At 54.5% G+C, this 26,127-nt stretch overlaps 1 protein-coding gene and 1 non-coding gene across 3 annotated transcripts in view; both read left to right on the plus strand.

Annotated features, from left to right (window-relative positions):
- Positions 1 to 26,127, plus strand: part of Papln (papilin, proteoglycan like sulfated glycoprotein) — a 31,049-nt gene that overhangs the window by 3,836 nt on the left and 1,086 nt on the right. The window contains exons 3-27 of one of the 2 annotated variants that reach the window (XM_036206346.1): positions 3,110 to 3,225; positions 4,876 to 4,936; positions 5,494 to 5,596; positions 5,905 to 6,035; positions 6,682 to 6,805; positions 7,224 to 7,304; positions 7,392 to 7,564; positions 7,659 to 7,782; positions 8,158 to 8,284; positions 8,630 to 8,695; positions 9,169 to 9,376; positions 10,247 to 10,429; positions 10,592 to 10,730; positions 12,863 to 12,943; positions 13,092 to 13,353; positions 14,256 to 14,376; positions 14,644 to 14,782; positions 15,943 to 16,414; positions 16,935 to 17,072; positions 17,315 to 17,439; positions 17,766 to 17,913; positions 18,386 to 18,523; positions 19,919 to 20,046; positions 20,152 to 20,260; positions 22,909 to 23,075. In XM_036206346.1, the coding sequence (XP_036062239.1) occupies positions 3,110 to 3,225; positions 4,876 to 4,936; positions 5,494 to 5,596; positions 5,905 to 6,035; positions 6,682 to 6,805; positions 7,224 to 7,304; positions 7,392 to 7,564; positions 7,659 to 7,782; positions 8,158 to 8,284; positions 8,630 to 8,695; positions 9,169 to 9,376; positions 10,247 to 10,429; positions 10,592 to 10,730; positions 12,863 to 12,943; positions 13,092 to 13,353; positions 14,256 to 14,376; positions 14,644 to 14,782; positions 15,943 to 16,414; positions 16,935 to 17,072; positions 17,315 to 17,439; positions 17,766 to 17,913; positions 18,386 to 18,523; positions 19,919 to 20,046; positions 20,152 to 20,260; positions 22,909 to 23,075 (3,664 nt within the window). The remainder of the gene's footprint in view (positions 1 to 3,109; positions 3,226 to 4,875; positions 4,937 to 5,493; positions 5,597 to 5,904; positions 6,036 to 6,681; positions 6,806 to 7,223; positions 7,305 to 7,391; positions 7,565 to 7,658; positions 7,783 to 8,157; positions 8,285 to 8,629; positions 8,696 to 9,168; positions 9,377 to 10,246; positions 10,430 to 10,591; positions 10,731 to 12,862; positions 12,944 to 13,091; positions 13,354 to 14,255; positions 14,377 to 14,643; positions 14,783 to 15,942; positions 16,415 to 16,934; positions 17,073 to 17,314; positions 17,440 to 17,765; positions 17,914 to 18,385; positions 18,524 to 19,918; positions 20,047 to 20,151; positions 20,261 to 22,908; positions 23,076 to 26,127) is intronic. The other variant, XM_036206347.1, reaches the window with a different exon arrangement.
- Trnaa-agc lies at positions 23,340 to 23,412 on the plus strand. Its single transcript has one exon. It is a non-coding gene; the product is annotated as a tRNA-Ala (tRNA).

Consider the following 26,127-nt stretch of genomic DNA (forward strand, 5'->3'; position numbering starts at 1 on the left):
TCCATAACAACTGCTTAACTTCAGCCTGATCTCCAAGCCATAGCTAGACCAGCCAAATCCCAGGGATCTATGTCCACACCTCGCCACGCCACACCACACCACACCACACCATACCACAGATTGCCACACAATGAGTCAATGATTACAAAGTACACTGGATCCTATAAGGTCCCTTCTTCCATGTAGGGAACCTGAGTGGCCCTCTGCCTCCTCCCCAGCACGAAAGACCCAGCCAGATGAGGTCAGGGTCTTTCCCTGTCTTCTGTGTGGTAGAGAGGCTCACAGCTTAGCTCCCTCTATGGTGGCAGGATCCACCATGGTGTCCTGATCACTCCAGGGTCAAGGTCAGGGCTGACTAGTCGGCTTGACAGAATGACCAGAGGAATAATTAAAGGTGTGGCTGTGAGTCCCTTCACCTGGCCTATCGTCCATGTCCCACACATTCTGGTGCACAGTGGGGCACCCTTGGAAACAGGCAGGAAAGGGGGCTCATGAGCTGGGAGCTGGAGGAAGAGGGTGGAGTGCTGAGAACAGCAGTTTAGGACGGGCGGGAACAGGCCCAGAGAGGGTTGGGCCACACCAGCTCTTGGCTTCATACCACCACACAGCTTGGGGTTTAGATAATTATGGAGAACAAACTGTGCTCACTCGTGCTACTCATGACCCGATGTGTGTGGAAAGGTACAGGGAGCGTGGCTCAGTATCATACAGACTAGGGTTTACCCACGCACCAGCAGGAGGCTTTACCTACAGGTGCTGGTCCCAGGAAGCAAGGAATGTCTGTAAAAGGCCCCTGCCAGGAGTGTGGTCTCTAGAGAGTTCAGACCACTCCTGTCAGACATCCTAGAAGGACTCCATGGCCAGAGCAAGCCCTACTGCTGTGGACATATGAGTTGTCCCTACCCAGAAGAGCTGGATTGTCGGGGGCTTTTGCACCAAGGGAACTAGACAAGCATCCAAACAGACCCTGGGAAAGGTCGACACTAGCCAGACACGTGAGGGCAGTAGGCCTCCAAGGGCCACATCCTAGTACTTAGCACGTGACAGCAAAGCTTGGGTCACATGGGCCAAAAGCCCAGCCTGGAAAGTTACCCCAATACCTACCACACAAAAAGTAACTCTCTCCTTCAAAACAGAAACTCAAGCCGACTAAAACCAGTTTACATTTTGTTGCCAGAATACCTGAGCATTTTGGTTCACTGGTTTGGAAAGCCTGGAGGTTCTGTTCTGGCTAGAACTGGAGGTGGTTGGCGGTGGGGGCGATGAATTACAGTGAGAGGCAAGCCCTTTGGTCTGGCTGGCCTGTGCTTGGCATTGTGTGTGGTGAGCAAGTCTAGTGCGGTTCGCTCTGCTTCCAAACTGTGGTCTATAAAAACAGGAGTAACGAGATACTTGGTGTCAGACATCAGCAAACTTCCCTGCTCACCTCAGGCTGGCTAACTGAGAGGGCTCCACATTGGGGAAGGGCTTGTTTTCCTTTGTTCACACTTGACCTCTTTTTAAATAATGGGAGTTATATTCCCGAAAGGTTCTACCTCAAAATAAAGTCCCCTCTCCGCACATGGACGTGTTTACCTCTCTGCACTCTGGTCTAGCTCCTTAGGATCCAGTGTCTCATTTGGCTGCCTGCTCCCCAGGCAGGCAGAGGCACAGCCCTAGCATGGGTGCCTGGGCCTGTAGTGTACGGTGCCTCGCCCTTTTCGGCTAGTCCCTCTGCGTCACTTTTCTTGGGAGCCACTGGGCTCTGAGGATGAGATGAGAGAATATGTGTACCATGTGGCCGTGGGATGCTGGCTGCAAGGCGTCCCATCCACAATGAATTTCCATTGTGTAATTTCACCAAGGCAGATTAGGTCTAACTCTCTACCTCTCACATAAACAGTCGGGTCAGAAGTTCAGGGCTGTTACATTTCAAGAAGTCCTCACCCTCACCGTTTGAGGTCTTTCTTCGGAAGTCACTTGCCAGTCCAAAAGGATGTGCCTGCTCTAGCCATTACATCAGGTTTTCCAGCAGAAGAGAGTGTGGGAGGAAGAGGAAGACCATGCCCATTCGCACTGTCTCTCTGAGTACTAGAGACAGCTGCCCGACACTCGTATTTATGTGTCATTGATGAGAACTTAGGGATGGGACCAGTAAGCCACAGGAGACTTCTAAGAGTGCTGAGCAAGAAGCCAACTTTTCAGATTCTCTTATAAGGGCCAGGGGAAATAATAATGGGGTACCCTTGGGAGTCTCTGCCACAGATTAACCAGAATAGTGCAGTAACCCCCCCAAAAAACCCCCCCAAAACAAAAAAGCACACACACACTAAGTTCTAGTTTAATAGGCCAGAAGTATAGAATTTCTGGAAGTGAGCTCACATCCAGAGCAGAAGAGGTACGTCTAGGTAAGACCAGCTTGGGGTGGCTTTTCTCCAGGGGATCCTACTGAGGTTCTGTCCCGTCTCGGTTACATTTCCTGAATAGATAGAGGTCCACCTACCTGAGTACCAGCCGTGATCTCTCCCATCCCATGTAGGTCTCTCTTGAAAAGGGTGCGTCCGCTGATCCACAGGCTCCATTCAGGGGACATCAAGCCAAGCTCGGCACTTGCCACAGCCTAGCATAGTCAGGGGAGGCAGCCTCTTCCCGGCCACGCCTTTCTGGCCACGCCCTCCCCGGGAGGACCCCCTAGAACTTATGGCTACCTTGCTGGATGAGAGTACTGCCCAAAGCAATGCGCCTAGGTACCCCCGGCCTAGATTCCTTCCCCTCTTCCTTCAGGGTCCCTTCTTCCACAGTAGAGTCGATCCACAAATGCCTGCACTGGCTGCAGGGCCCTTCCTCCAGGGTCCCGGGAACTGCAGACTCTTCCCAGCTGGCTGAGCCCCGTCACACCTAGGCTGGCTCTCCCACTCCTTAAGACAGTGGGTTAAGTTTGCAATGAACACTTTGGAGTACCGGGTTGCGCTTCTGTGTCCTAAACCGGCCGTACTGGCAGCTCCCAGGCTCTTAGAATTGGTCGCGGAGAATCTCTGCAGGGCTCCGGGTTCAAGACCCAAGTGTGTGTGTGGGGGGGGAGGCGGGGGTGTGTGTGATGTGAGTCACAGCCTGAGTATGTCTTTCACAGGCTCGAAACGTGAGGCGCCAGAGTGACACCTGGGGCGCCTGGGGCGAGTGGAGCCCCTGCAGCCGGACCTGTGGAGGAGGCATCAGCTTCCGGGAGCGCCCCTGCTACTCCCAGAGGTAGGGAGGTGAAGTCTAGAACCTGCCAGCCACTTAAAAGAGGGCAAGTGAGGAATGGCTGCAAGATAGGAGCCTGTCGTCAGGGTCATTATGTGACAGATTCACTGTGGAAAGGTGATGGAGCGTATAGGAAAACAGATTTCCCACATACTCACCTCGGTCGGATTCCAACCCTCAGCCTAGATTGAGAGGAGCTGGGCCGTCTACTTCCTCTACCCTAAGCCTGTGGCGCCTGGCACAAGGGGGTGGAGTGGGGTGGGGCTTCATTTGCAGAGTTTAAAAAAAATGCCTTGTGGCTTTCGAGTCCAGTGGGAGAAACCAAGATTTAGACTCAATTCAGATTTAGATTAGATGAATTTATTCTTACTGCTGGCAGAAGGCGACAGCCTTAGAGCCAATACAGCACGCCATGGGGGTGGGGGCGCTTAAGGTGGAGGTTTTAAGACGGACATCAGAGAGATGCGCATTCCATGGAATCCACAGCTGGGCAGGAACATTGTTTTACTTCCTCTCCCATTATATATAGTAATAAAAAGACCACCCCATCCCTTTCCCATAGAGATAGCAGGGTTTTTTGTTTGTTTTTGTTTTTTAAGATTTATTTATTGACTATGTATACACTGTTTTGCCTGCATATATGCCTACACATCAGAAGAGGGCGCCAGACATCATTACAGATGGTTGTGAGTCACCACATAGGTGCTGGGAATTGAACTCAGGACCTCTGGAAGAGCAGCCAGAGCTCTTAACCTCTGAGCCATCTCTCCAACTCGTGATAGTGGGTTTTACAGAGGCAAAGGCAGCTGTTAATACCTCACAGCCCATGATCCTATACTTCTCTCACCCGCAGGCCACTAGGCTCTACAGGCACTGCAGAGCAAGAGGTCAACAGCCCTTCAGGGATGCCTGGCTCCATATTACGTCTCTTTAGTCATCACAGGGGACCTGTGTAAATTATTACTCAGGTCTGAGCACTCTAGTGACTGGGATAGAGCAGTTCACTTCCGGGCTAGGGCTGGCTGTCACATCCCCACCACAGAGCGTCAGTCCGCAGTTCCTAGCTGCTGGGGTTTCTTTGCCCTCAGCTGCTTTGTCAAGGGCAGAGGACACCCCGCCCCCAAGTGACTTTAGAATTTACTAGGTGCCCTGCTTTATGAGGGACTTTGATGGGGGAATCGGGTACGAAGGAAACGTAATGAGGCGCCTCCTACTGGTGGGTTTGTGAACCGTTTCCTGAGAACCTGGGGGAGTATAGAGCGCTGTAATCTTAGCCCGAGGAAAGTGGAGGCAGGGTGATCAGAAGTTCAAGGTCATCCTTAGCTACAGAGTCAACCTGGGACTTTGTCTTACAAAACAAAAACAAAAAACCCAAATCCCAAACATCCTGGAGTATTTATTACCCACAGGCAGGGGTATAGTATGTGAAGTTCCAGGGCTTTATGGCCAGGAGTCAGTTCAAGGGTGGGGCAGTCACCTAAGAACAGTACAGGTCTGGTTACACCCACCCAAGGGGTTTGGTTCCGAGTGACCCCCTCCTCACCTTGCTTCGGGCTCTGGTCCAGCCTTGCCAATCAGGGCACCCCGTAGAGGCCAAGAGAGCCTAGGAACGGGTAGGGACGTTGGGGTCTTCCTGATGTTCTCGCCCTGCAGGAGAGATGGAGGCACCAGCTGCGTGGGCCCCGCGCGCAGCCACCGCACCTGCCACACGGAGGTAAAGCCTGCAGGGCCCCTGCTCCCCACGGCCCCGCCCTATTCCTCAGGCCCCGCCCCTCCTCACGGCCACACCCCACTCCCCATGGCCACGCCCCTCCCCACAGCCCCCGCCCCCTCCTCACGACCCCGCCCCACTCCTCACGGCCCCGCCCCCTCCTCACGGCCCCACCCCCTCCTCACGGCCCCGCCCTGTTCCTCACGGCCCCGCCCTATTCCTCACGGCCCCGCCCCACTCCTCACGGCCCCGCCCCCTCCTCACGGCCCCACCCCACTCCCCAAGCTCCGCCCCACTCCCCAGGCCACGCCCCACTCCCCCACGACCACGCCCCACCCCTCACGGCCACGCCCCACTCCCCCGCAGCCTGCCTCCAAGCCGCATCCTCAGCCTGCTCCAGGGACCTGCGAGCTAGTGGCCCCTCCTGGGACGGGGTGGGTGGGGTGGGGTGGGTGGGTGAGACAGAGGTGCAGGACCCCAGGGCTCCAGGACACTGAGGGTGGACAGGGCAGGATGGCAGCCTCCCCAGCGCCCACACTGGCACCCACGTTCCCACGCAGAGCTGCCCAGACGGCGTGCGGGACTTCCGGGCCGAGCAGTGCGCGGAGTTCGACGGCACCGACTTCCAGGGCCGGCGCTACCGGTGGCTGCCCTACTACGCGGGTAAGCGTGCCATCCTGCTCTGCTCTTGCCCACCCAGCCCCTAACAGATGTTCAGGCGGTAGTTATTTTTCGTGGCTGTCTGGTTGATCGTATTTCAACCACGCACAAAAAGAACTCGGAAGTGCAGCCAGGCTCTAAGCTTTCAAAGCCCGCCCCCAGTGATGTACCTCCTCAAAGTTTCACAACCTCCCTGAACAGCAGTGCTCTCCGGGGACCAGGGGCTCAAATACAGGAGCCTATGGGGGACACTTTTCATTCAAACCACACTTTAGTGTCAAGATGTCAGCTTTCTCCTTTTGCCTACCCAGCCCCAAACAAGTGTGAACTGAACTGCATTCCCAAGGGGGAGAATTTCTACTACAAACACAGGGAGGCCGTGGTGGACGGGACACGCTGCGAGCCTGGCAAACGGGACATCTGTGTGGACGGCACCTGCCGAGTGAGTCACGCCCCTGCCCGGCCTCCAAGCTGGCTGGGGATTATTATGGCTGGTGTCTTCTAGCACCAGCAGGACCAAGTGGCTGCCAGGAGCTTGGTGGCTTAAGTCACTAGCTCCCAGAATGCAATGCAGTCATGTTCTCTGACCGCCCTCAACTTTGCCCTGGAGAATACTAACCTCATGAAAGAAACCCTCTGGATGGATGACGCTGACCCCAACCAAACGTGAAGGGATGGCTGTAGGCGATGGAAAGATGCTAGAAATTTCTCTGTCTTGCTTTCTCCTCTGCGTCAGCTTCAGGCTCATGCAAGGCTCTTCTCATGAGCCTGAACCAAGATGGTAGCTCCAAGCCTCTACCACACCAGCCTGTCAGCACCCAGGAGTCCCAGCTCTCTGACCTGTTAGCCTGGGCTCACCTGAGCCATTCTCTGAGGAAAGGAGGAAACCACGTTCCTCTGGCATGCCCAAACCCACATTTGTGGAGTTCCATCCAAACAGGGAGAGCCATGACCTCCAGAGGGAAGCTGGGAGTGGTTAGCCGGAGCTAGGGGACGGACCTGAGCAGACAGATGAGTGGATGTCAGTCCCTGGGTTCCCGCTGTCCTGCCCGGGGCATTTGGAACTATGTCCCTGTCTCTCCCTGCAGGTTGTTGGCTGTGATCACAAGTTAGACTCGACCAAGCAGGAGGACACATGTCTGCAGTGTGGGGGTGATGGCTCTTCCTGCTACCCTGTCACAGGAACCTTTGACGCCAACGATCTCAGCAGAGGTGGGGTGCCACAGGGGGCTCTGAAGGGGTCTGTTGACTGCCTTGGCTGATCTGTCACCTTCTCTGACCAAGGCTTGAGGCCACACCATCCTCATGGCACTCAGTCGGTCTGGCTCAGGTCATGTGACTGCAAGGCAGAGGCTGTACCCCTCACAGGACTCTCCTTATGTGCCCACCTTGGTTGGGACCCTCACACACTTGTGTAGTCTAATCTCACGATGCCAACACTGGATGCCTGCCCTCGTGCCTTGTCCTTGTCCCCAGGCTGTGTCTTTTTCCTCCTAAGATGTCAGGGCCTTGAGCCTACTCCCACCCCACCCCGTATCTGTAAAGCTAGTTCCTCTGCCAAAAACCCTCTCCCCGAGAAGTCTCTCCAGGAACAAACCAGCACCCCCTACCCAAATCTTGTTCCATTCAGGCTACAACCAAATCTTCATCATTCCTGCCGGGGCTACCAGTATTCGCATCGAGGAAGCTGCAGCTAGCAGGAATTTCCTGGGTGAGAGATGGTTTGGAGCTGGGCAGCCTGGGACTCAGAGAGGCAACTGGCTGTCCCACATCCCCTGACAGGCTGGGTTCTCTACAGCCGTGAAGAGCGTTGGGGGAGAGTACTACCTCAATGGGCACTGGACCATTGAGGCAGCCCAGGCTCTGCCGGTGGCCAGCACGGTCCTACAGTATGAAAGGGGTGTGGAGGGGGACCTGGCCCCTGAGCGGCTCCAGGCACGGGGCCCTACCTCAGAGCCCCTGGTCATTGAGGTGAGTGGGCCACAGAGGGAGGTGACCCTGGACAGGTGGGCTGCCCAGGCTACCATGGGCCAGGCAGAGGGACTTCAGCTAACCCTCTCTGCAGCTCATCAGCCAGGAACCCAACCCCGGCGTGCACTATGAGTACTACCTGCCATTGAATGAGCCCGGCCAAGGCTTCAGCTGGAGCCACGGGTCCTGGAGTGACTGCAGCGTCGAGTGTGGTGGAGGTGAATACTGGGGCCTGGCGGGTTACAGTCCTGTCACAGCGCTACCGGGGAGGGATACCTCTATGTATGGAAAAAGTTAGACGTCCCCATGAAGGGCTGTGACCCTTGCAAGGATCAGAGAGATCCCCTAGGAGGAGCTGCCCACTGCAGTTGGAGGCTAGGCCTGGAGCTCATGACCAAGGTCTGTCACTACCACCCAAGACTCCTGGAGCCCCCCTTTACTCCTCTGTAAGTTGGTTATGGTGGTGGCACAGAAGGACACGTGGGACTTAATCAGCATGAGCTGTGGGTCCAGTCGGGAAGGGTGCCTGGCTAGCGAGTTCATTTGAAGAGCACTGGCCTACCAACAGCTCTGTGTGGCTCTCCTCCCGACAGGTCACCAGACTCGCCTGGTATTCTGCACTATTGACAATGAGGCCTACCCAGACCATCTGTGCCAACACCAGCCTCGGCCAGCCCACCGACGTTCCTGCAATCTTCACCCTTGCCCAAAGACCAAGCGGTGAGGCCTTGCCAGCCCCTTCCACCTATGGTGGAGCCCAAGAACTTGGGTGGGAAGGGATGAGAGTCCCTAAACTGTTTTAGGCGTAGGCCGAAGAGGTTGGGGGGGGGCAGGGCTCTTCACATCAGGTGGCAGCTGAGGTGAATGGGCCTGAGCGGGACACACAGGACAGTTCTCTCTGTTCATGGGTCTTCAGAACGCTTAGACTGGGGACAGGAGGATTGGGGACAGTGCCAGAGGGTCCCTGTCTGAGGCAACAGAGGGCTCAAACATGACTAGGGGTGAGGCAGGAACCTGGCCAAAGGGTCAGTAGACCTTGGCCAATGGCTTTGTTCGTGCACAAAGGATCTCTTTCCTGCACCGGCCGGGAGCGTGGCGCCATTCTGGGGCCCAGCATGTGTGTGGGAACAGGTAATCTGTGGGCCAGGGGGTTCCTGGAGGGCTGGCTGGTGTTGGTACCCTCACCCTCCTGGCCTGGTGAGACGGTGGTGGGCTTGGCTTTGCATGGTGTGTTTGGGGCTTCCCCTTCCTTAGGTCCTTGTACCCCCAGCCAGGCAGGGCTTCTCCACATACAAGGAGCAGAGCTTTTCTGGAGATGCCCCGACACAGGATGGCAAGGGATGGCGTCTGACTGGGATGCCAGGACCCAGTGAGAAGGAGAAAGGGAGAGCTGGGGCACGGAAATGAAAGCCGAGGGGCAGCAGCTGTCAGGCTGTCTGTGTGTGATAAAGACCCTTCAGGGGCCACTGAGCCATAGGGGATGCCTAGGAGGGCCTGGCTGGTGGTCTCTATGGGTGGGGTGGGCCCTCAGTGCGCTCTGCGTTGGGGAGCTGCAGCCTCCTATGCCAGTCTTATCTGTTTCTTTTCTTTTTTTTTTTTGTCAGCTGGAAGGCAGGACCGTGGACACCCTGCTCAGTCTCCTGTGGGGGTGGATTCCAGTCTCGCTCTGTCTATTGCATATCTTCAGATGGGGCTGGTGGCCAGGAAGCTGCTGAGGAGACCCAGTGTGCTGGTCTACCTGGGAAGCCCCCTACCACACAGGCTTGCAACCTGCAGCGCTGTGCATCCTGGAGCGTGGAGCCGTGGGGAGAGGTGAGGCCCTGCCCAGGACTAGGACTGTGTTTTGGGCCTGGGTAGCAGCAGGTCTTGCCTTCCACTGTGGAAGGCAGCTAAGGTCCTCAGAGGGTAAGGGACTCAGCCGGTCATCTTGGAAGATGTGGCCAAAGCTGAGATGAGATGTCACTTGTAGCCGGGCGGTGGTGGCGCACGCCTGTAATCCCAGCACTCGGGAGGCAGAGCCAGGAGGATCTTTGTGAGTTCGAGGCCAGCTTGGTCTACAGGAAAGGTGCAAAGCTACACAGAGAAACCCTGTCTCAAAAAAACAGAGAGAGAGAGAGAGAGAGAGAGAGAGAGAGAGAGAGAGAGAGAGATGTAACTTGTAGACTCTGGCCCATGGTTCTCCTGACTTTAGCATCCCAGGGCTGGATGGGAAAGGGTTTGTCTTGGTGAGAAGACAGAGCTAGATGTGTTTGGGGGTGAGGGAAGCCTTGTCTCCTGTGTCCAAGTTGCAAATACAAGGCATGGAGGCTACAGAGACAGCCCAGCAGTGGTTAAGAATGCTTATTGCTCTTCCAGAAGGACCTGAATTTGATACCTGGTACCTGGGTCGGGTTTTTCACAATGGCCTACAACTCCAGCTCCAGGAGATACAACTCCCTCTTCTGGTCTCACAGACACCCCCACACAGGTGGCATACACACAGAGAGACACACAGATATACATAAATGAAAATACAATACAGGAGTGTGGAAAACACCTTTTCGGCCTGTGTGACTTCAGAGCAGTGATTCGGCCTCTCTGGGCTGAGGAGTGAGATAAGGACAGTGGGGTGCCATCTGCCCTCTAAGCCAGGCTGGTTGGGCTCCCCTGGGGGACGATTTTGCTGATAGCCTGTCCTTACAGTGTTCTGTCACCTGTGGAGCTGGCATCAGGAAGAGGAGTGTCACCTGCCGGGGGGATCAGGAGTCTCTGGTCCATGTCACAGCATGCTCCTTGAAAGACCAGCCAAGCCCCACTGAGCCCTGTGTGCAAGAGGCCTGTCCTGTGCTCCGTGGCCAGGCCTGGCACGTGGGCGCGTGGAGTCTGGTGAGTGTCTGTCCCCTCCCGATGCCTGCTGTCCAGGCCTGGTCCCTGGAGTCCTGGAAGGTTCTGCAAACGCACCTGTGAAGAGCACTGCCCCCCACTTCTTCAAGGGTGTGCCTGGCCTCAGGGTTGTCCTTTCTCTCCACCCCCACCCCGGGTTATCAGTGTTCTAAGAGCTGCGGTTTGGGTACTCGGAGGCGACACGTCACCTGCGCCATTGGGCCACCTGGTCACTGTAGGGACCTGCAGTCATCCAAGCCCGCTGAGGTGGAGCCCTGCAACAGACAGCCCTGCCATCTTCATGGTGAGGACAGGGAAGGGAGGGTGCACCCTCCCGCCCCCCTGTCCCCCCACCCCACTCCACCCCCACCCCGCTGCCTGTTTAGTGCACACCTCCTGCCTGGGACCTTTCCCTAGCTGCTTTCCCGCATCTCAGGCCACTTCCGCCTCTGCTGCTGCCAGATCCATCTACAGCACCATATGAGCCTCCAACTCCCCCAGCCTGTTGTCTTCCACGTCACCTTTCCCTTAGTTTTCTTGCACTGCATGGGTCCCATATGGCTTCCCAAGAGCTAGGTCCATGGCTTCCCGTTCCTCTCTATATCTCCCCCAGTGTACCGCGCACTGGACCACATGTACCCCAGTGTCTAGTAGCTAAACTCAACTGTTGTTGCACGGATGAATGGAGAAAGCAAACTGCTCCTACCGGTCTGCTCCCTGCTATGCCCCTTCACCCCCATTCCTCTGGGGCTTCTCAGGCATGCAGACTACAGAGGGAAGACTTGGTGTGTGGACTTGAGAAAGTCAGGGGCGTGGCTGGGAGGGAGGGAGGGCAGGTAGCCTCTGATATTGAGAAAAGTAGGTTCGTCCTTGGAGAGCTGGTTTGTGGGGACTCTGAGCTATGGGCACTCCAGCTGGGACAGCAGGATTCCAATGGAGGTGTGTGGCAGGCTCTCAGGGGAACGGGGGACTTGAAGCATCAGCATGGTGGCTACAGTGTGGCCCTGGGCAAGTGTGGTTCCTCTCTCCCAGACAAGGGCACCAAGGGTAACTGTCCCGCCTGTGGCTGTCTTGGGGCACTGTGTCTGAGCCGATGGGAGTCCTTGGGGGTGCTGAGCCAATCATGATTCTGAAGGGAGGGAGAGGCGGATTTGGCCCACACCCAGGGGCAGTCTGAAGTACAGACAAGATGTAAGAACCCCAGGAAGGAGAAGGCAGGAATCCGTGAGCTAAAAGGGCAGAGGTACCTAGTGTGTGATGCCCAGGGCACTGGAAAAGGGCGACATGATGATGCTTTATTATCATCATTGTTGGGTTATTGAGACAGGGTATAATGTAGCCTAGCCTGGCCTCAAACATTATGTAGCTAAGGATGACTTTGAACTCCTGATCACTTTGGTCTCCACTCAAGTGCTAGGATTACAGGTGTGCACCACCATACCAGATCTAGAAATGTCTTTTAAAAATTGTATTTAAATTTTTATTTTATGTGTGTGGTATTTTGCTTCCATGTACCTCTATGTGCCTTGTGTACACATGGTACTGACAGAGCCAGAAAGCATTGGATCCCCTGGAACTGGAGTTTCAGATGGTTGTGAGCCACCATGTGGGACTCAAACCGGGTTCGAGTCCTCTGGAAGAGCAGCTGCTGCTCTTAACTACTCAGCCATCTTTCCAGCCTCCCCACAATCATATTTTAATTATCTTTCTTAAGGCTGATTCTCACCATGTAGCCCTGGCTGGCCTGGAACTCTGAGGTCACTTTTTGTGGTTCTGGGACTCTAGCCCTCACACCTGCATGGCGCACACTTTCTCTGCTAACCCGCATCTCACTGTAGTGTTCTTCAGTTGTTGATGTTAATTATCCCGTCAAGCTAAGTTTATTGTGGAAGAGCAGGAAAGCCCCCCCCCCCATTAAGAAGTGCTGACTGTTTTGGGGGTACCCTGCTTACTTAGTTTCTTTTTCTCTTCATTAAAAAAACCAATTTCTCTGACATTTTATGATTAAAACATCTAGCAATTTTATTAGGACTATTAACTACTAAATGCCATGAAAATCCATTTTTTTTTCTCTTTGGGAGGGTGTTGGGCTCAAACCCAGGGCCTGGTTCATGCCAGGCAAGTGCTCTACCAGCTCAGCTGTCATGGCCCCCAAGTCTAACTGGACAATGATTTGGTAATTTTACTAAGTTGGACAAGATTTAAGATTTAAAAAAAAATCCAGCTATGCAGAAAAGTGACAAGAAATCTTTGAGGCAGCCATGTTGATACAGACCCATAATCCCTGCACCTGTGAGACTGAGGCAGGAGGATTCTTGTGACTAAGGTCAATACAGTCTCTGCAGGGTTGTGTTTTGGGGGTTGGGATGTTGATCTTTATCTCAGGCATTGCTTTTCTCTGGCTAAGCTCCACACCCCTAACTTGGTTCTCCACAGAGGTCCCTAGCATACAGGACTCACGGACCCACCCCTCACATCCCAGGATGCCTTTAGGCCCTCAAGTGTCCCCAGTCTCAGGTGAGAAGCTGGGTCCCTGCCCCAGAGCCCTGTCATCTATGAGTCTGGGTGGCCTGGTGGTGGCCTAGAGGGAGTGGAGACCTAGATTTGGGATGGAGGCAAGGAGCATGTGGGTGCACCACAGTGATCATTTTTACCTCCCGTTTAGATGCTAAAGACCAGCGGTGGGCTGCCCAGGAGCGACCCAGGGCCCCAAGTAACCCCAGAGAGGGCCAGGATCCCCACCTGTCGGCTGCAGGCCAGGCCCCCACTCTGCAGCACCCTCCACACCGGCCACCCCTGAGACCTAACTCAGGACCCCGTGACTGCAGACACAGTCCCCATGGATGCTGCCCTGATGGCCACACACCATCTCTTGGGCCGCAGTGGCAAGGCTGTCCCCTGGCTGGAGCCTTGTGTCTTCAGAGCAGGTGGGTTGGGGCAGCTCTTCTTCCTCAGCAGGCAAGAGAAGGAAGATCAGGCTGGGCAACGTTGGGCAGGGCCAGCATCCCTGCCCAGGGCAGGCTTGCCTAGCTTAGAATTCCTGAGGCACCCTGACTGTGCCATTTTGGGTAGATGGATCTCTCTTCCTCTTGATGGACTTCTAATGTGCCCAGCCTGTGGAGAGGTAGCCTGAGGCCTGGAGCAGGCATGAAAGGTGATTCCAGCTCTCAGGTCCATGCCAGGCTCAGGAGCTCAGTGTGAAGCTGGCTACATTTAAAGTCTTCTACCAACACACTCCTTCAGCCTTGTGGTGGGGGTGGGGGGGAGTCACCCCACTCTGCCAAATGTCTTCTCTGCAGTTCTTCCTAGATCTACCTTGCACAGGCTCCTTGAGGGACTGCTATGAGGGTCTGGGATTTGGGGCCAGTGACTTGGAACTGTTTGCTGGGTGACTTCTCTGCTCTTGGCTTCCGCTTCTGAGAGCCAGGAACCATGGCTCCTGCTGAGGGAGGTTGTGAGGGAGATTCCCCCGCCCCCTTCACCTTGCTTCAAAAACTCTGGTTGTGGGGGATCAAGGATAGACTGCACTTTTCCGGGAGCTCCTTGGAGCCCGATGTTTGTGCAGGTGCCTCTGCATCCCCGTTTCTGGGCTTGGGATAGGATGCGCCATGCATCAAGCGGAGGCATCACTGCTGCCTTCCCTGGGTGGCAGTGGGGGTGAGCAGAGCCTGGGGTACAGGAACAGGCTCTCCCAGTCAGGTTTTTCCCCAGACAGCCTCCTAAGTAAGCGGCCTCAGAGCCTCTTCCACCCTGGGAATTTAGGCACCAGGGAGCATGGGAGGGCAGGGGTAGGGCTGGGCAGTGAGGGTGGCTGTGTACTGCTCTCCAGGTACGGATGCTGCCCTGATGGGGTGTCTGCAGCTGGGGGGCCCCAGCAGGCTGGCTGTCCCAGGTCTCACGGCAGTGACAGTACCGGGAACAGGCCAGGGTCCAGGGCAGTGGCTTCCAAGGTAGGTGGCTCCAGGGCAGGAACAGGGCTCAGTGCTACGGGGACCTTCTCAGCGTCAGCCTTGTGAAAGGGAGGCCCCACAAACCTTGTAATCTAGGATATCCTTTCAAAGAGCAGGGCTTCAGAGGTGACCTGGGGGGGGTTTCTCTGCCTCTGGCTCATAGCTGTGCCCCTTACTTTTTCCTGTCCTCCTCCCTCTGGGCAGCCCAAGCTCCCCACTGAAAACAAGATTTATTCCTAATCTCCCAACCTCTGGCTTCCTCTCCAGGTCCCCAAGATCCACCAACCCCAGGCCCATCAGAGCGAACCCAGAGAGTGCCGTGCCTCCCAGTTTGGCTGTTGCTATGACAATGTGGCTTCTGCAGCTGGTCCCCTGGGGGAAGGCTGTAGGGGCCAGCCCAGCTACGGTGAGAGGGTACCCCTTTCTCATCCTTAGGGATCAGATGAGTGGACTCTGGTATTTTGCTGGGTCCTCATTCCCCACCCACAGCCAAAGACCTCATAATTCCTGAGCATGCACTAGCCCGCAGGCCAGAGGATTCTGACCAATTGTTCCTCCATCCATGATGTTTGCAGTTGGCTGGCGAGGGTTATAAATGGAGTGCCCAGGGATATGGTTGCAGCTCAGTGGGTAGAGTGTTTGAGTGTTTGCCTAGCATGGATGAAGCCCTGGGTACAATCCTCAGTGCCACATAAACCAGATATGGTGGTGCAGGTCTGTAATCCCAGAGAGGCGGGATGATCTAAGTTCGGGGTCATTTTTGGCTCCATACCATGTTCAAAGCTAGTCCGAGATAAATAAGATTGTCTCAAAAAAAAAAAAAAAAAAAGTGGGTATCACAAGTACAATCAAGTCCCTCTGGGGGCCAGGCTCCTCCCAAAGTAAAGGCAGGAAGGGCAAAGTGGGCAGTGCTGTAGCGCTTGCCCATGCCAGAGACAGGGTGTGTGTTGCCCGGAGCAGAAGCTGAGTTTTAGAGAGAGGGTGGGGGCTGGAGAAGGATGGTCAGTGGGTGGAGCTTCCAGGGTCTGTCATGGGAAGATGCATCCACAGTCTGACAGGCTGGTGGCCCAGGGCTCAGCAGAAGGGTGGCTGTCAGGACAGGTAGCCATAGGCACTTGGAACATGGAGAGATGGAGCAGGCTATCCATGCTGGCCAGCAGGGCTGTGAGGGCAAGCAGGCTGGAGGCTGGTACATGGTCCTGCGGATGAAGACCAGGCCAGGTCTCCTGCTGGGCATGTTCGCAGCCCCCCTCAGGAGAGGGCACAGGGAAGTCAAGCTCTAGCTGGTCTGTGTGTACACACCAAGAGCCCCAGGCTGGAAGAGGGATGAGAGAGCTTGCTCAGGTCTTTTTCTTCCTGGGGTGGTTCTAGTTTGGTATGTGACCCAGCCTAAGCAAGTCTAGGAAAGATGCTAGGAGTGTCCTGGGCTCCTAGGGGAGGTTAGGGGTCCCGGCAAGGGTGGAGCTGTGCCCTATAAACCAGGACAGGCATGCTCCTAAAGGCTGAGGGGAGAGGACAGTGTCACCACTGGCCACCTGGGTGACATGTTCCATCCACAATCCACAGCCTACCCAGTGAGGTGTCTGCTGCCCAGTGCTCCTGGGTCATGTGGAGACTGGGCTGCCCGCTGGTACTTTGTGGCATCAGTGGGCCGGTGTAACCGCTTTTGGTACGGCGGCTGCCACGGTAATGCCAACAACTTCAGATCGGAGCAGGAGTGCATGAACAGCTGCCAGGAGCACCAAGAGCCCCGCCATCCGGAGGCAGGGGCCTCTGGCCATCGTGTCCACATGGACGGTGGCCAACGTGGTCCTGGAGGCCAGCAGGAACCTGATTGGCACAGGACAAGAGCCACAGTCCCGAGACTGCCCTCACCTGGAAGCCCTTGGCAGAGAGGACAAGAGCCAGGGCCCGGGGAGGCGCCCCACCCCCCAGCCTATGGAGAACGACCTGGAGATCAGGAGCTCCAGCCCAGAGTTTCTGGACTGGGTAGAGATGCGAGACCACCAGTGCCGCCCACACATAGCTCCTCCCACAGGTGAGGCCTGCTTCCCAGGTAAGGGCAATGGATGCCCAGCCAGGGCTGAGCCCTAGAGAGACAGCCCCACCAGGTGGGTTTTGTCACCATCACATGACAGACAGGGATGCTGAAGCCCTTGGGATGTAGGTTTAGCCGAGGTATCCGCTCCTAGATTCTCTCTCTGCTCTAGCTAGTGTACCCTGAGGTCTGTGTCTAGGTAGAAAAGCTCGCTAGTGCCGAACCTCAGTTTCTTGACCTGTAAAATGGTGATAATGTTTCATTCCCTGAATATATCATAAGTTTTGATATGGGGTCTGTTATGTGTCATTCTTGTTCCATCGTATTAATAAGGGGGTTGGGGAAATAAACAGAACTAAGAAACCAAAGCACGTGCTCAGGGGCAATAGCTGGGGTATGGCAGGGTTGGGAAGGCTGGAATCTCCCATGGGACTCTAGCCCTGCAGATAACTACAAGAGACAGTTCCCTGGTGGCCCGCTCCTGTGTCAGGAGGCAGACCCCTCCATCTTACCTCTCCAGGATCAGCTTGGCAGGCTCAGAGCCCTCCTTGGTTCAAGCAGCCATCGGGCAGGCGGTCCAGCTCTTTTGCCCTGGCAACACCTACCCGCAGTTCCAGGCAGGGTGGCAGAAAGATGGTCAGACCATCTCCTCCAACAGGTGCGTGTAAAACCATGGTCCCATCTCCTGTGGGAGAGGTTCCCTGTGAGACAGTGGTGAGCAAAAGCTACATTCCCCTGTATGTGCAACGCCCTTTCTTGTGGAGGACCCCTGGCATTCCTCAGGACTGTGAGAGGGCTCCCAGCGTTGTGAGGCCGTTTGGTCTCCCTTGGTAGCGTGGGTGCCAGATGGCTTGTCCTGACCTCAGGAGCCCAGAGGTCTATCTCTCCTCCCCCGATCAGGTACCAGCTACAGTCAGATGGCTCCCTCATCATCAGCCCCTTGAGGCCAGAGGATGCCGGTATCTATATCTGTGGCAACCACAGGCCAGGCCATGACCCCCGGAAAATCCAGCTTCGAGTCACAGGTTCTGTCCCATCCTCTACCCCCACCTCCAGGTTCTCACAAAACAGAGTGGGACTGAGAGAGAGAGAGAGAGAGAGAGAGAGAGAGAGAGAGAGAGAGAGGGAGGGAGGGAGGGAGGGAGGGAGGGAGGGAGGGAGGGAGGGAGGGAGAGAGGGAAGGCCTGGGCAGGGCTGACCTACCCTAGAAAGGCTCAAGTTCTTCCTTGGTCACTTCCTCCTGGGGCAGGGACAGTATTTTGACCTTTTTCCTCCACTGTCTCTGCTGGTCTCATGGCCCCTCTCCCATCCTCCTCAGAGCTCATACTTGCTTCTTTGGGCCTCATGACAGGGGGTGACATGGCAGTACTGTCTGAGGTCCAGCCAAGACCGTTCCCTCAGACCAGGAACCCAGACCTTGGCCATGGTCCTCAGGACTCCGGAGCAGGAGCTGGGGGCCAAGGGGCTACCTCTTCCCTACACCCCAGGCCTGCCAGCAGGTAACAGCACAGCATACTCTAGTGCTCTCTGAATACACTGTAATATATTCAGTCTTTCGGGGTCCATGGTCTTAATAGGGGAGAAGGGAAAGGATGTGCTATGGTTGGGGTTTCTCGGCCAGTGCCCTGGGCTCAGAGAGGTGACAATTAGAAAAGCCTGGCTCCTTGAGCTGGCCTTGAGGGGTGGTTCCACTTCAGGGGGTCTGGTGGCGGGGGAGCACCTTTGTCAGGGCCTCGTGGCAGATATGCAGGGCAGGAGAAGGTAGGCAGAGACTCTGGGGGTGTTTAGTCAGCCAAGTTGGCAGCCAGCCCTGGGCCTTCACCCCCAGTTCTTAACCACAGTGTTGGTGTCCTAAACAGGACTAAGGGATAATTTTAGGGATCCCACCCTGACCAGAAAGGAAGAAAGGGACTGTTTTATGGGGAGAAGTAGCAGCCAGGTCCCCTCTAGTGTGCACAATTTGTTTTGTAGGCTGCGTCTGGACCGGACTCAGCCTGGGGTGGTGGATGCCAGTCCTGGCCAGCAGATCCGGCTGACCTGCCGTGCTGAAGTCTTCCCAACCCCCATCATTGAGTGGCAAAGAGATGGGCAACTGGTCTCTTCTCCCAGGTTCATTCAGCCTCTTGCCTGCTGACCAGCCTACCTCCAGCCACACATCCTATAGAGGCCAGAGCAGCTCTGGAGAAATGGGGTTGGGAGCACAGGGCTTCTAGGCATTTCCAAAGTACGGTGGATGGATGAGGGGCCAGCCAAGGGGGGAGACAGATTTTGCATGTCCCTAGATGATCCCCATTGCTGACATTTACTGATTTTGTACTGAGGCCTGGTCACTCTTGTGTAAGCCACAGGGAGCCATACTGAAGTATGTGCCTCTTGTGAGCAGCTTACACACAGGAGCTTAATATCACACAGCTCACTATAGGATCAGGATTCAAGTCTGTTTTGCATATGGCAAACCCCAGAAATCTAAGCCTTTAACTCTAACACCCTGGAGGGGAGGTAGGTGGACTTCTGTAAGTTAAGGACAGCCTGGTCTACTAGGACAGCTAATGCTACCCAGTGAGACTCTGTCTCAAAAACAACAACAAACAAAAACAAAACACCAAACTAGAATCTAATCTAAAATCGTGTTGTACCTCCGTGTGCACTTCTGTATAAAGGCCAGAAGTCAACTTTAGACATCATTCCTAGGAACGACCCACCTGTTTCTTTGAGACGGGGTCTCTCATTGGCCTGGAGCTTGCCACGTAGACTAGGCAGGCTGGCCAGCAAGTGCAGGAATCCTCTCTGCTTCCCCAGTGCTGGGATTGCAGGCATGCCCCACCACGCCTGCCTGTCTGCCTCCCTGCCCCACCCTAAATGTGGATTCTGGGGGTTGAACTCAGTCTTCAGACTCGCAAGGCAAGCACTTTTACCAACCGTGATCTCCCCAGCCCCCTCCCCCCCCTTTTTTTTGGTTTTTCGAGACAGGGTTTCTCTGTGTAGCTTTGCGCCTTTCCTGGAACTCACTTGGTAGCCCAGGCTGGCCTCGAACTCACAGAGATCCGCCTGGCTCTGCCTCCGGAATGCTGGGATCAAAGGCATGCACCACCACCGCCCGGCCTCCCTAGCCCCTTTATGTTTTTTGACATAGGACATCACACTGTAGCTCAGGCTGGCCTCGACGTCGCTATGTAGACCAGGTTGGCATCAAACTCACGGCAATCCTCCTGCTCCCAGTTCCTTAATGCTGGGATTCCAGGCATGAGCCACCACACCTGGCTTCAAATAGTTTTTAAATCAGAAAACAAAAATGATTTGTTATCGAGTTTAAAAGCTAGGTATTGTCAAGCGAACTTAAGTGTTAGCAGCTGGACTGTGTGAGGGGTTGAGGCCAGCAGCTTTTTGGGTAGACGTTTTTGAATAGCAGGGGCCCTGCTCAGCCCTCCTCTCCACTCCTGCCTCTCCTGATGCCAGCTCAGCCCCCAGGTGGGTCAAAGCCAACTGACTGTGTCTGGTCCCCAGGCACCAGCCGCAGCCCGATGGCTCTCTGGTCATCAGCCGGGTGGCTACAGAAGACAGTGGCTTCTACACCTGTGTTGCTTTTAATGGGCAGGACCGGGATCAGTACTGGGTCCAGCTCCGAGTTCTGGGTGAGTAAGAAGGAAGTGCTGGGTGTGGCCAATGGGCGCTCTGGTCAAGTGGGGTGGAGTTGGGGAGGGTCTGTGTTAGTCATGACAGTGTTTTCTATTGTCCAGGGGAGCTGACAATCTCAGGCCTGCCTCCTGTTATGACAGTGCCAGAGGGCGACACGGCCAGACTTCTGTGTGTGGTGGACGGAGAAAGCGTGAACATCAGGTGGTCCAGGTAAAGTAGCAGCACATGTCCTTACAGCCTCCACCTGTCACTGCCACCACAATGCCACCTTCCTCCGAGGCTTGGTGCCAGGGTTGGAGGCTGGAGCACCCTTATCCTACACCATGGAGCCCCAGAGGACAGTTTTTCTGCTGGCTAGGTGACATAATTTCCTCTTTTGGGGCTTGGGGTGGGTTTTAAACAGGGTTTCCCTGTGTAGCCCTGCCTGTCCTGGAATTCGCTCTGTAGCCCAGGCTGGTCTCAAACTCATAGAGATCCGCCTGCCTCTGTCTCCTGAGTGCTGGGATTGAATGTGTACAATCCTAACACCTGGCTAATGTCTATTTTTCTTTTGATATTTTCAAGACAGGGTCTCGCTATATAGCTCTGGTTGCCCTGGAACTCACTGTGTAGACCAGGCTGGCTTCAAACTCCCAGAAATTCACCTGCCTCTACCTCCCGAGTGCTGGGATTAAAAGTGTGTGCCACTACACCCAGCAACTATCGTTTCTTTCTTTCTTTCTTTTCTTTTCTTTTTTTTTTTTTTTTTGTTTTTTGAGACAGGGTTTCCCTGTGTAGCTTTGTACCTCTCCTGGAACTCACTTGGTAGCCTAGGCTGGCCTCGAACTCACAGAGATCCTCCTGCCTCTGCTTCCCAAGTGCTGGGATTAAAGGCGTGCACCACCACCGCCCGGCCAACTATAGTTTCTTAATCTTAGCATTGAAATATTGAGCCAGACAAGCTTGCTGTTTTAGGCCTGTCCATGGTAGCATATTTAGCAGTCTCTAGACTATCCACCTGTTAGAACCAGTAGCATCTGCCCTGCCCACATTAAAACAGTATTTCCAGACATGGTTCTGTCTCTTCCATATTGAGAATCACAGGGCTGCATGCAGCTTTGGAGACGTCGGTGTTTTTCTTTCTTTTTTTCCCCAAATTTGTTTATGTGAATGAGTGTTTTGCTTGCCTGTATGTTTGTGTAAAACATGTGTGCCTGGTGCCTGTGGAGGTCAGAAAGAGGAGGGTGGTGGGAATCTCCTGGAACTGGAGTTATGGATTGTTGTGACTCACCACGTGGTTGCTGGAAACTGAACCCTGGTCCTCTGTAAGAATACATTCTTAACTCTGAGCCGTCCATTCTCTCCAGCCCCAACCCCAGTGTTCCGGTCCCAGATCAGCTGTTCTTTTGAAATTCAGCAACTATCTTTTGTCTCTACTTCTTTAGAATATGTCAGAACTTAGGTTAGTGTCTGGTTATTTGGGGGCCACTTGAACCTCAGGGCGTGATGAGCTGAGAGATGGCCTTGGCCCAGGGTTCCCCCAAGTGCTGGCTGTGCACAGAAGAGAGGCTCTGGGAGAGTCAGGGTCAAGGTCAGGGAGGGTAAGGAGAGGGGAGGATGCTCTTGGGAGGAGAAGCAAGAAGTGACCAAAGGCAAGTATTTGCTGGAGGGAGGTGCCGGTGGTGAGGTCTAGTAGCAACGCAGGCCAGGTGCCACTTGCCACTTGGGTGGCTTTGGTGCCAGGGGCTTCAGTGCTCGCAGTGTCCCCGTCACAGCATGGCTGTACATCTTGCTGTCTGTCCTGATCATTGCCCTATCTATATCCAGTCCCTGCTCCAGGAGACATTGCACCGGAAAGGTCACCAATCACGTCCCCACCCCTGCCACCACAGGGTGGTCTGTCCTTACCTCCTCTGTGCTGGTGCCCTACCGGTCACTCCATCTTTCTCCAAACACTCCCTTCCCAGGGCTTCGCCACTGTCCTCAGAGCTGCGACCTTGGACAACTCTGGAGATGTGTCCTTCCAGGGTCACTCCATGCCGATACTCTGGGTCTGGACTCTGCAGCTGCAGATCTCACAGGCAGCCCAGATTCAAAACATCTCACTGTTCATTCCTTTCCACTCGGGAGGGCGCTCGTGAGCTGAGACCTGGTCACCTCTCTGCCCTCGTGGAAAGAGAAGGTTGTCCTAGCACCTCCGTCGCCCAGTGACCAATCTGTAGTCCTCTCTCCACCTCCCACATTTGACCTTCACCCATGTCTCCTTCAGTGCCCTGACATCATCTCCATGTGCCTGAAGCACCAACTACGCCCTGCTTTCTCTTCCTCTAGGCCACCCCAGCCAGTCCCTGCTCCATTCAGGCCCTTCTCGTCGCTCCCAGAGCTTGATTAAACCCTTGCTGGGAGCCCAGGAGAGTCCAGCCTGGTTCCCTCCTGCCTCCTTGCTCTGGCCATGGCTCTTCTTTAGTTCCCAAAGCACTGCTTCTCCTTCTGTTGGCCAGCCTGGCTGCTGCCTCCCCTCCTCAGGTCAGCTAGCCCTTCTTGTGGAAGGCTCCCTGGATTCCTGCACCCTCCTCTGTGCCATGAAGGTGTATGTACCTTTCCCTCGGACATAGGACCTGGCATTTGTCAGTGACCAGCTGGAGTGAGTTCCTTTGTGGCTCTAAGGCAAACTGAGAACTCAGTGCTTATAAATGGCCTCCTACTAATTTAGGGTACCTGCCCCCACTTCCCTGAGCATGTTATCTACTTGCCTTCATGGGGAGAGAATAGCCTTGGAATAGCTCTGGAATAGCCTTGGCTAATGTCTTGTTTCCCAGGCCTCCTCGGGCATGTCTCCAGAGCCCTGGATGGCTCTCTCAATGTCCTCTCTCCTCCAGGAATGGACTCCCAGTACAGGCAGATGGCCACCGTGTACACCAGTCCCCAGACGGCACACTGTTGATTCACAACTTGCAGCCCAGGGATGAGGGCTCTTACACATGCAGTGCCTACCGTGGGAGCCAGGCTGTGAGCCGCAGCACCAAGGTGGAGGTGGCCCTACCAGGTGAGAGAGGCTTGTCCCTGGGTTTTGCCGCCCTGAGAGACAGCCGAGCACCACAGGTCACAGGCTTAGCGGTCTCCTTCTCACCCGTGCTCACCTCTTAGTTTCTGGTATTGTAATTGGGGGTAGGTGTTTAGTATCACACTGGAGCCCCACTTTCCTGGGGCTATTCCACTTCCTGAGGCCAAGGTGTTCAGGCTGGCACTGCAAATGCCTCAGAACCCTGCCATTCAGACTTACCAGTCTTAAGAAATAAGATTGGTAGGGTTGGGGATTTAGCTCAGTGGTAGAGCGCTTGCCTAGCAAGCAAAAGGCCCTGGGTTCGATCCTCAGCTCCAAAAAAAAAAAAAAAAAAAAAGAAAGAAAGAAGATTGGCGCCCAGGTGGTGGTGGCGCACGCCTTTAATCCCAGCACTCGGGAGGCAGATCTCTGTGAGTTCGAGGCCAGCCTGGGCTACCAAGTGAGTTACAGGAAAGGCACAAAGCTACACAGAGAAACCCTGTCTCAAAAAACAAACAAACAAACAAACAAAAGATTGGCTTGGCTAATGCTTTAAGATGGATGGACCCCACAATCTATCCATTCTAGTCAGGGCAGGTTCTGTGGGTCTGGGCTCAGAGCAGTTCTTGCCTAGTGTGCAAGGCCCTGGGCTCTACCCTAGCACCATGACAAATAAGTAAATACACAGGTAAATAAACGACCTTATTCTGAAGAAAAGGCACAGGGAAGATGATTCTTTGATCAGTGTTTGGTACCGTCTCCTTTCCAAACCATGCATAGTCAAATTTTTATATAAATGGCTCTCGGATGGAAAGTGCCTCTCTGATCATCTAGGCATGTGACAGGTACCCAGAGAGCTTCTGGGATGTTCCCACTGGCCACGCAGCAGATTTGTGGACAGCTGGCAGCCAGACATAGGCTTTTTTTTTTTTTTTTGAGCAGAGGATTGAACCCAGGGCCTTGCTAGGCAAGCGCTCTACCACTGTGCTAAATCCCCAACCCCTCACAGGCTTTTTTTTTTTTTTTTTGATTCCTGGTTTTGTTTACTGGTTTCTGTATGTAGCCAAGGCTAGCCCTGACTTTAATCTCCCTGCCTTTGCTTCCCAGGTGCCACCATGCCTGCTTCTAAGTCACATCTTAGAACTGGTGAAACAAGACTTTGAAGTTTAAGCTCCCAGGAGCTTGTGTTAGGTGACAAGGCTGGGGTGGAAGGGTCCACTCACTCTGCTCTCCATAGGGCTTAGTGTTTCAGGGAGGGACTGAGCAACAGGTCAGAGTCTCCGGCCGAGCAGCCAGTTCTGAGACCTGAGGCAGACCCTGGAGAAGGGTATCTGGCATGGAGGTAATGGGGCACTAACTCCCTGGTCTGCATGAACATTCATGACAAGCGGAGTTGCAGTACCAATATAGCAGGCCTGGGGTCAGTACTGGCTGTCTTTTCGGCTGCAAGGCTGAGTGTAGGAACTGGCCGAGGTTGAAGGTGTGTGTTGAAATGTTGCTTTGCTTTGAGACCGACACTGACTTTGAGCTCCCTAAGCAGTGTCTGGGACCCCAGAGCCCAGACCAGTGCTCTGCAACCCAGGAACTCAAGATAGATGGTGGCTCCGTGTGCCTGTGTGAACAATAGCACCCCGGGGAAAACACCGTATTGCAGGACTTCCACCTTGGATGTTTCTAGAAAATCCATCGCTCCTATACACTAACCAAACAAACAACACCAAGAATGCAGGCTTCCGGGGGTGGGTGTGCTATCATTGTGAGGACTTGGGTTACAGAGGCAGGATTACCAGTTTGAGTCCAGTGTGAACGACATCCCTGAGTTAAGCAACCCAAAGGGATCTGGACTTTCAGGTTTGTGACCAACTGTAGATGTGTCTACTGTGAGGGGCTTTTGGTGACCCCGCTTATGGCTGCCATGAGGCCTCCCTTCTCTTGTCCTCTGCTGGATTCTGCAGCCTTTCCATAGTTTGGAGGCATTCTCCAGAATTCCAGCTGTCTCCTTGCTGTCTGTCTGTAGCCCTTCTATTGACCAGCCTGCAGCTAGGTGCTCATTAGCTGGTTTTTCATCTCATGCTGCCCACGTCATGGCTTGGTGTTACTGGAACTAGTGTTAGCGTGGGGTGGTGGCTTAGGCTTCACACATGCTGGGGCAAATTCTGAATTGTTCTGCCTAGGAGGGCTGTGCAGAGAGCAGGAAATACTGTAAGAAGGGAAGGTAGTCTGGCACACATTCTGTCCCTGTCTTGTTTTTTTTGAGGAAGACACTGCTGTGGGGTCAAGACAGCAGCAGTAAGCACTCAAGTTTCTGCCATGGTTATTACATGCCCTGGGTGCTGCCGTGAGTGGTTTCTGCATGTTACAGATAAGCACTTTACATGCTACTGCAACTATACTCCCATGCCTCTTTTTAGTACTTGCAGTTTGAGGTAGGGTCTCACTGAGCTGCCCCAGCTGGCCTTGAAGCCGAGTAGAGATCACAGGCCTGTGCCACCAGGCCCAGCTGTTTTAAATCCTTAGAACACCCCTTTGAGGAAGATGCTGCTTCCTCTCCATTTCACAGAGAAGACAGAGGCTCAGAGAGCTCGGGAAATTGGCCCAAGGGAACTCAGTAGGGAAGGGATTTTTTTTAAAAATAATTTTATGTGCATCGGTGTGAAGGTGTTAGGTCCCTGGAACTGGAGTTATAGTCATGAGCTGCCATGTGGGTGCTGGGAATTGAACTCCAGTCCTCTGGAAGAGCAGTCAGTGCTCTTAACCACTGAGCTGTCTCTCCAGCCCCGGGAAGGGATAGTCTTAACCACCGTGCAGAGCAGCTATCATGATAGGTTGGGGCTGCAACAGCTGATAGTTGAAATCCAAGTTTCAGATTGTGAAAAAACAGCAGGCACACATGGGTTTGCTACATGCAAACACAGGGAGCCAGTGCTCTGGTTATGCTGGTAAGAATGTCAAACCTTAGCTGGTCTGGTCTTTGCATGGTGTCTTCTGAAGGAACAGGGACATGAAGATACTCAGCCCTGCATGCCTGGCTGTGGAGCCAGTGGGAACAGCTGCA

This window comes from Onychomys torridus, chromosome 14 (genome assembly GCF_903995425.1).
Source record: "Onychomys torridus chromosome 14, mOncTor1.1, whole genome shotgun sequence".
NCBI lineage: Eukaryota > Metazoa > Chordata > Mammalia > Rodentia > Cricetidae > Onychomys > Onychomys torridus.